General features: G+C 39.9%; 1 protein-coding gene across 1 annotated transcript; it reads left to right on the forward strand.

Moving 5' to 3' along the window:
• The first annotated feature begins 7,663 nt into the window (after positions 1–7,663).
• On the forward strand, positions 7,664–8,145 carry LOC122437744 (40S ribosomal protein S25-like). The gene has a single exon (XM_043462292.1). It carries the CDS (start codon positions 7,721–7,723, stop codon positions 8,096–8,098), a length of 378 nt encoding a protein of 125 aa, XP_043318227.1. The 5' UTR covers positions 7,664–7,720; the 3' UTR covers positions 8,099–8,145.
• Positions 8,146–8,735: the final 590 nt, after the last annotated feature.

An 8,735-nucleotide genomic window follows, 5' to 3' on the forward strand; every position in this document is an offset into this window, starting at 1 on the left:
TTCAAAAACTTGGCATCTTGAACCCAAACTTGTTCATAAAAACTCCTGTTTTGCTTAGGTTAAGATTATCAGTGGCTCAAGTTTCCAAGCATGTTGTTTTACCTACAGCTTGTCACTTCTTTGAGTCTAAAATGCATGACTTTGCCAACATCTTAATTTTCCCTCAAAAATCAGAAACATTGCATGATATAATTAAACTACATTATGCTCAAATTCTTTCTCTAAGGCTGACTCCTATTACCTGTTTACAAATTTCTGTCCAAAGGGACAGGTAGGCAGGTTATTGAAACAGAGAAGGGATGTAGTACACAAACACTTAACAACTTCTAGCAACAAAGTAAAGGGTATCTATTTAAGATGACACCTTGTATTTGAAATACACTCTAAAGCTCTTCTCTTAAATTATACAATACAGGTGCTGCTGTGTGCTATACTGTGCTCAGCTGTGTCCTACACTCTGGACCCCATAGACTGTAGCCTGCCAGGCTCCTCCACCCACGGGATTTCCTAGGCAAGAAATACTGGAGTGGGCTGCCATTCCCTGCTCCACAGTATGTAGGTGGGATGCTATAAAAAGGATGTGTTTGTTTTGTACGTACATTGTACAGTGTAAAGTATTACATTATTCTGAATTTTTTAGAAGGAGATTTAAGGAAGAAGCAAGTCAAATATTAAGGATTTGTCATTTTTCCTACATGCTATTAAATTTATCTTTAGTTTACAAATTCGAATCTCAGAGACGTAAAGAATGGGCTTGTGAACACAGCAGGGGAAGGAAAGGGTGGGACAAATTGAGAGAGTATATATTGAGAAACATATACATTACCATGTGCAAAATAATTAGCGAGTGGGAAGCTGCTGAGGACAGGAAGCTCAGCGTGATGTTCTGTGATAACCTAGAGGTGTGGATGGGGTGGGGTGGTAGAGAGGTCCAAGAGGCAGAGGACACGTGTATACTTCTAGCTAGTTCACGTTGTACAGCGGAAATCAAGACAACATCGTAAAGCAATTATCCTCCAATTAAAAATAAATCTATAATAAAAAAAAAAAGAATCTGAGACTGCTTCATTTATAAGAATTACAAGCTACTCCTCTTAGAAATATAAACCATCAAGGTCAGTTTGGTTCACTGTGAGTAGTTATACCTAAATAGTACTAAATATTAGGTTCAATCCTGTTGTTGAAACTATGTTAGATAAATCAGTTAATAAGTGCTTATATGGGTTATGTGCTACATCACTCCAGCTGCTGGACTCTTCATGACCCCATGGACTGCTGTCTGCCAGGCTTCTCTGACCATAGGATTTTCCAGGCATGAATACTGGAGTGGGTTGCAATTTCTTCTCCAGGGGATCTTCCTGAACCAGGGATCCAACCAGTATGTCTTACATTTCCTGCATTGGCAGGCAGGTTCTTTACCACCTGGGAAGATTTAAATGCTTCTTTAACCATACCATATGCAAAATTACCTGTTAACATCCATGTGGGATATAAATGCAAGTTCTCTCTCTCTTAGAGTCTTAATACCCAATCTGAAAAGACCAAGTAAAAACATACTGAAGAAGACAAAGTTGGGGGATGGGGAGAGTGACAGTTCATGGCTAATGCAAAATAAATAGGGAATAAAACACCACCATGGAAGCCTGTAAGAGAAAAATCTCTTTGCATGGGTTTATTAAGCACTAGTCTTTCCCATTCTATTTATTAACAGTTCCTCTATGCAGTGTTAAAGTATCTGCTTTATTTTTAACATTTCTTTCATGCTGTCGTTGTTCAGTTACTCAGCCGTATCCGACTCTTTGCGACCCCATGGACTGCAGCGCACCAGGCTTCCCTGTCCTTCACCATCTTCCAGAATTTGCTCAAACTCATCCTTTAAGTCAATGATGCCATCCAACCATCTCATCCTCTGTCACCCTCTTCTCCGTCTGCCCTCAATCTTTCCCAGCACCAGGGTCTTTTCCAGTAAGTTTGCTAAGCATCACGTGGCCAAAATATTGGAGCTTCAGCTTCAGCATCAGTCCTTCCGGTGAATATTCAGAGTTGCCTTCATTTAGGAGTCACTGGTTTTATCTCATGTATGGACTTTAAGCCCAAAGAGAGCAAATCTATTAGACAGCTGCCACCTCTTCCCCTGCAGCAGACATAGATATCCTCCCCCAAATAGCCCTGCCACAGCAACCATCACCAGGCGACCAGTCCTGGAAACCCAGAGGACACCTGCCTGCCAGGCTGAAATGGGCTGCAGGTCCCCTGCTGGGATAAGGGCTTTATCCCCAAAACTTAGCAGCCAGCTTGGCACACAGTCTCCAGTTAATATAAGCTTAGGTAATTCATTAACGTATTAAGTTCCATAATTTGGTTCTTGCCTAGGTGTGAACCATTTCTTTTCTGTATTTTACTGCTCTCCAGACCCAGGAGGGACAATGCTGAGATAGGCTCACAGGTCGGTGGCCTGTAATCAGACTACTAAAGAGTAAGGGAGATAGAATATTGAAGGAGACAGAAGGAAATTGAAAAGGCATAAATAAGCAGCTGCCTACTGAGTGGAAGAGAAAGGTATGAAATAAAAGAACAAAATTAATGGCATCAAGGTCAAGTTAAGCTGACCATGGGTCTGAGGGAAGTTACTGCCCCACATCTGTGTGCCTTTTGTTAAAATGATAAAATATAACTTACATGCAAGTTTATATAGAAAGCTTCTGTACATTTTAAATAAACTAAACACTCATATACCTACTACCCATATTGAGGAATAGAATAATCCTACCCCCACAAGCCACTCCATGCTCTCACTGACTGAACCCCTTCTTGCTCTTCTCCGTCAGTGGTAACTACTCTCCTGAAATTGCAATCAATCACCAGTTAATCTCTCAATCTTTACAACGTGTGTATCCATGTTTGAACATGTGTAGTGAGATCATACTGTGTCTCTTCTTCTCTAACTTTATTCTTCTGTTCAAGTTTATACCTTTAAGATCATTCATGTCATGTATGTACTGAAGTGCATTTGTTTTCACTGTAGTGTAGTAATTTACTGTATAATTATTCCATACTTATTTATCCATCTGGATGAAGACTTCCCCTTCATCACAGGGAAGTGATGATATTCAAGGATCCCATCATGATCTTCGAGCATCATCAAGGATCACACCCTTATCGTGGTGAAGGGACTTTTGTAACTCAACAAAGTTATAAGCCGTGCTGTGCAGGGCCACCCGAGATGGACGGGTCATAGGAGAGAGTTCTGGAAAAACGTGATCTGCTGGAGGAGGAAATGGCAACCCACACTAGTATTCTTGCCTGGAGAACCCCATGAACAGTTTGAAAATGGAAAAATATATAATACTGGAAGTTGAGCCCCCCAGGTCGAAAGGTCCAACATGTTGTCCAATATGCTACTGGGGAAGAGCAGAGGGCAATTACTAATAGCTCCAGAAAGGATTAAGTGGCTGGGTCAAAGCAGAAATGATGCTCAGTTTTGGATGTATTTGGCGGTAAAAGTAAAGCCTGATGCTGTAAAGAACAATATTGCATAGGAACCTGGAATGTTAGTCCATGAATCAAGGTAAATTGGATGTGGTGAAACAGGAGATGGCAAGATTGAACATCATCAGTGAACTAAAATGGACAGGAATGGAAGAATTTAATTCAGGTGACTATTATATCTACTACTGTGGGCAAGAATCCCTTAGAAGAAATGGAGCAGTCATCATAGTCAACAAAAGAGTCTAAAATGCAGTACTTGGGTGCAGTCTTGAAAACAGCAGAATGATCTCAGTTCATTTCCAAGGCAAACCATTCAGTATCACAGTAATCCCAGTCTGTGCCCCAAACACTAATGCCAAAGAGGCTGAAATTGCACGGTTCTATGAAGACCTGCAAGACCTTCTAGAACTAACAGCAAAAAAAAAAAGTCCTTTTCATCATAGGGAACTGGAATTCAGAAGTAGGAAGTCAAGAGAGATATCTGGAGTAATAGGCAAGTTTTACCTTGGAGTACAAAACGAAGTAGGGCTAAAGCTAACAGAGTTTTGTCAAGAGAACATGCTGATCATAGCAGACATCTTTTCCAGCAACTCAAAAGACAACTCTACACATGGACATCACTATGTAGTCACTGCTGAAATCAGATTGATTATGTTCTTTGCAGCCAAAGATGGAGAAGCCCTATACAGTCAGCAAAAACAAGATGTGGAACTGACTGTGGCTCAGATCAAGAGTTCCTTATTGTGAAGTCAAGGCTTAAATTGAAGAAAGTAGGCAAAACCCTAAGCCATTCAGGTATGACCTAAATCAAATCCTTTATGATTATACAGTGGAGGTGGCAAATAGATTCAAGGGATTAGATCTGCTGGACAGACTGACCGAAGATTATGGACAGAGGTTCATGGCATTGTACAGGAGGCAGTGACTAAAACCATCCCAAAGAAAAAGAAATGCAAAAAGGCAAAGTGATTGTATGAAGAGGCTTTTCAAAGAGCTGAGGAAAGAAGAGAAGCAAAAAGTAAGGGACAAAGGGAGACAGATACCCAACTGAATGCAGAGTTCCAGAGAATAACAAGGAGAGATAAGAAAGTCTTCTTAAATCAACAGTGCAAAGCAATAGAAGAAAACAACAGAATGCGAAAGACTAGAGATGTCATCAAGAAAATTGGAGATATCAAGGGAATATCTCATGCAAGGATGGGCACAATAAAGGACAGAAATGACAAGGACCTAACAGAAGCAGAAGAGATAAATAAGAGGTGGCAAGAGTATATAGAAGAACTATACAAGGAAGCTCTTAATGATCCAGATAACCACAATGATATGGTCACTCCCCTAATGAGCCAGACATCCTGGAGTATGAAGTCAAGTGGGCCTTAGGAAGTATTACTGCAAACAAAGCTAGTGGAGGAAATGAAATTCCAGCTGAGCTATTTCAAATCCTAAAAGATGATGCTGTTAAAGTGCTGCACTCCATATGGCAGCAAATTTGGAAAACTCAGCAGTGGCCACAGGATTGGAAAAGATCAGTTCTCATTCCAATACCAAAGAAGGGCAATGCCAAAGAATGTTCAAACTACCATAAAATTGCCCTCATTTCACATGCCAGCAAAGTTATGCTCAAAATAATTCAAACTAGGCTTCAGAAGCACATGAATTGAGAACTTCCAAATGTACAAGCTGAGTTTAGAAAAGGTGCAGGAACCAGAGATTGCCAACATTCATTGGATCATAGAGAAAGCAAGGGAATTCCAGAAAAAACATCTTCATTGACTACACTAGAGCCTTTGACTATATGGATCACCACAAGCTGTGGAAAATTCTCAGAGATGGGAATACCAGACCACCTCACCTGTCTCCTGAGAAACCTGTACGCAGGTCAAAAAGCAACAGAACTGGACATGGAACAAAACAGGGAAAGGAGTTCATCAAGGATGTATATCATCACCCTGCTTCTTTAACTTTTATGTGCAGAGTAATACATCATTCAAAATGCCTGGCTGGATGAATCACAAGCTGGAATCAAGATTACCAGTGGAACTATCAACAACCTCCAATATGGAAATGATACCACTCAAATGACAGAAAGTGAAGAGGAACTAAAGAGACTGTTGATGAGGGTGAAAGAGGAGAGTGAAAAAGATGGCTTGAAAGCTTGAAACTCAACATTCAAAAAACTAAGATTGTTCCTGTCCAATCGTGGCAAACAGATGGGAAAAAAGTGGAAACTGACAGATTTTATTTTCTTGGGCCCCAAAATCACTGAAGACAGTGACTGCAGTCAAGAAAACAAAAAACATTTGCTCCTTGGAAGTGAAGCTATGACAACCTAGACAGCATATTCAAAAGCAGAGACATCACTTTGCCAACAAAGGTCCATATAGTCAAAGCTATTGTATTTTCCAGTAGCCATGTATGGATATGAGAGTTGGACCATAAAGAAGGATGAGCACCAAAGAATTGATGGTGCTGGAGAAGACTCCTGAGAGTTCCTTGGACAGCAAGGAGATCAAACCAGTCAATCCTAAAGGAAATCAACCCTGAATATTCACTGGAAGGACTGGTGCTGAAGTTGAAGCTCCAATACTTTGGCCACCTAATGCGAATAACTGACTCATTAGAAAAGACCCTGGTGCTGGGAAAGATTGAGGGCAGGGGGAGAACGGGGCAACATGGTTGGATGGCATCATCGACTCAATGGACATGAGTTTGAGCAAACTCTGGGAGATAGAGAAGGACTGGAAAGCCTGGGGAGCTGCAATCCATGGGGTAGCTAAGATTCAGAAACAGCTGACGGAAAAAAATAAATGGACATTTTGGTATTTCCAGTGTTTTTCCTGTTACAAATATTACTGCTGTAAACATTCAGGTATCTGCCTTCTAGTACACAGGTATCAAAGCTTCCCAAGAGCATGCGCTTGATAGGAGAAGGGCTGGGTCATATGGTATAGTCATGTTCCACTTTACTAGGTAATACAAGTTGTTTTTCAAAGGTGTTCAAAAGGGATTGTGCCAAAACACATTCTCTGCAGCAGCAGGTGGGCATTCCCACAGCTTAAGATCTCAGTATTAATCAGTTTTACTAGATTCTGCCAATTTGATGGAAAGTCTCTGCTGTGTTAAATAGCATTTCCATTCTTTTTTTCCCACTTTTTAAATACTGAATTGTCTACCTTTGTCTTAGTTATTCACAGAAGGTCTTTCTATATCTTAATACTAAACCCTTGTTAGTTATCTGGGCTCTGAAGCTATTTTTTCCCATTAGTGGTTTGTCTTGTCCCTCTCTTGTGGCATCCTCTGATATCTTTAAGTGAGAGATAATCCTGGTTAGTTAGTGGCAGGGGGTAGGGGAGGAAGGGTGTTCACTAGAGAATACCAAGGGGGAAAAAAAAAAAAAAGAAATCAAGAGAGGCTAGAACAGGAAGTCACTGTGGAAAATAGTGAATTTCTAAGGGCAGAGAAAACTGGCTGGGCAGCATTTAAATACTGTATAAGTGGAGAAGGAACAAAAGTATCCCTGAGTGTTTTCCTCTAAAAGCCTAATCACCATTATTTTCCTTTAAATGCAATGCTTACTAACATTTTTCAAGTTAGCTATTTTAGGGGTATTTTTTAAGGAAGAATATCTTGTTTACCTCTACCTAAGATACTTTCTAGAAGGCAATTTGCAGCACATTCAAATTGCAAATTTATTTTTCTGTGAGTAAGTGAACACTATGAAAGTAAAATTCTTATGTCTAAACATAAAATGTGATCATAGCAGATATACTATGGCTTAAAATTTGGGTTTTATTGTTTCAATTTTTATTCCATTTCTTCATGCAAATGAGCATTGGGAGTTTTTTTTTTACTTAAACTTCTCCCATCTTCTCTTTAGATTCTTATTACATTGTATCATTAGCATAACACATTCTCAAATGTTTTGAACACCACAAAAGAGTCAAGTTTTCTGCTACCACTTAAAACAAAAAATAAAACTGAGCACTCCCGTTAAGAAGCTTACACCCAAAGAGAAGGCAGCAAGAATTGCAATACAATAACATAAATCTCACATTCTGGGTGAGAATAAGATGTTATGAAAGCAAATAACAGGGACACCCATCTCAATCTAGTTCAATCTCATTGTTTCATTCTGGAAACTCTCCAATAACACTTTTTAAAAATTCATTTCTCTTTTTGTCCGACATCTTAGTGAGGCGGCAGTGGTCGCAGTTGCTCTCCGGCCTTCGCTATGCCGCCCAAGGACGACAAGAAGAAGAAAGATGCCGGAAAGTCAGCCAAGAAAGACAAAGATCCAGTGAACAAATCTGGGGGCAAGGCCAAAAAGAAGAAGTGGTCCAAAGGCAAAGTTCGGGACAAGCTCAATAACCTAGTCTTGTTTGACAAAGCAACGTATGACAAACTCTGTAAAGAAGTTCCCAACTATAAGCTTATAACTCCAGCTGTCGTCTCTGAGAGACTGAAGATTCATGGTTCCCTGGCCAGAGCAGCCCTTCAGGAACTCCTTAGTAAAGGACTTATTAAACTGGTTTCAAAGCACAGAGCTCAAGTGATTTACACCAGAAACACCAAGGGTGGAGATGCCCCAGCTGCTGGTGAAGATGCATGAACAGGTCCCACCAGCTGTACATTTTGAAAAATAAAACTTTATTAAATAAAAAAATAAAAAATTCATTTCTCCCACAGAACCTCTTGCAACCACTGTTCTTTTTGCTGTCCCCATAGTTTTACCTTTTCTAGAAGGTCATATACTTAAGTCACATGTTATACAGCCTTTGCAGATTGGCTTCTTTTGCTTAACAATATGCATTTAAAGTTCCTCCAAATATCTTTTGTGGCTTGATAGCCTCTTTCTTTTATTGCTAAATAATATTCCATTGTCAGGATGTACCCAGTTTTTCCTCCATTCACCCACCAAAGGACACCTAAGTTTGCTTCTAAGATTTGGCAATTATGAATAAAGCAACAATAAGTATTTGTGTGCAGGCTTTTGTATGGAATAAATTTTTAACTCATTTGAGTAAATTCCAAGGAGCACTGTTGCTGGACTGAGTGGTAGGAATATACTTAATTTTGTAAGAAACTGCTAACTGTCTTCCAAAGTAGCTATGCTATTTTGTATGGCCATCAAAAATGAATGAAAGTTTCTATTGCTCCACATCCCCATTTGGTGTTGTCAGTGTTCTGAATTTTCACCATTCCAATAGGCATGGAGTAGTATGACGCTAGTGGTAAAGAATCCGCCT

This window comes from Cervus canadensis, chromosome 3 (genome assembly GCF_019320065.1).
Source record: "Cervus canadensis isolate Bull #8, Minnesota chromosome 3, ASM1932006v1, whole genome shotgun sequence".
Taxonomy (NCBI): domain Eukaryota; kingdom Metazoa; phylum Chordata; class Mammalia; order Artiodactyla; family Cervidae; genus Cervus; species Cervus canadensis.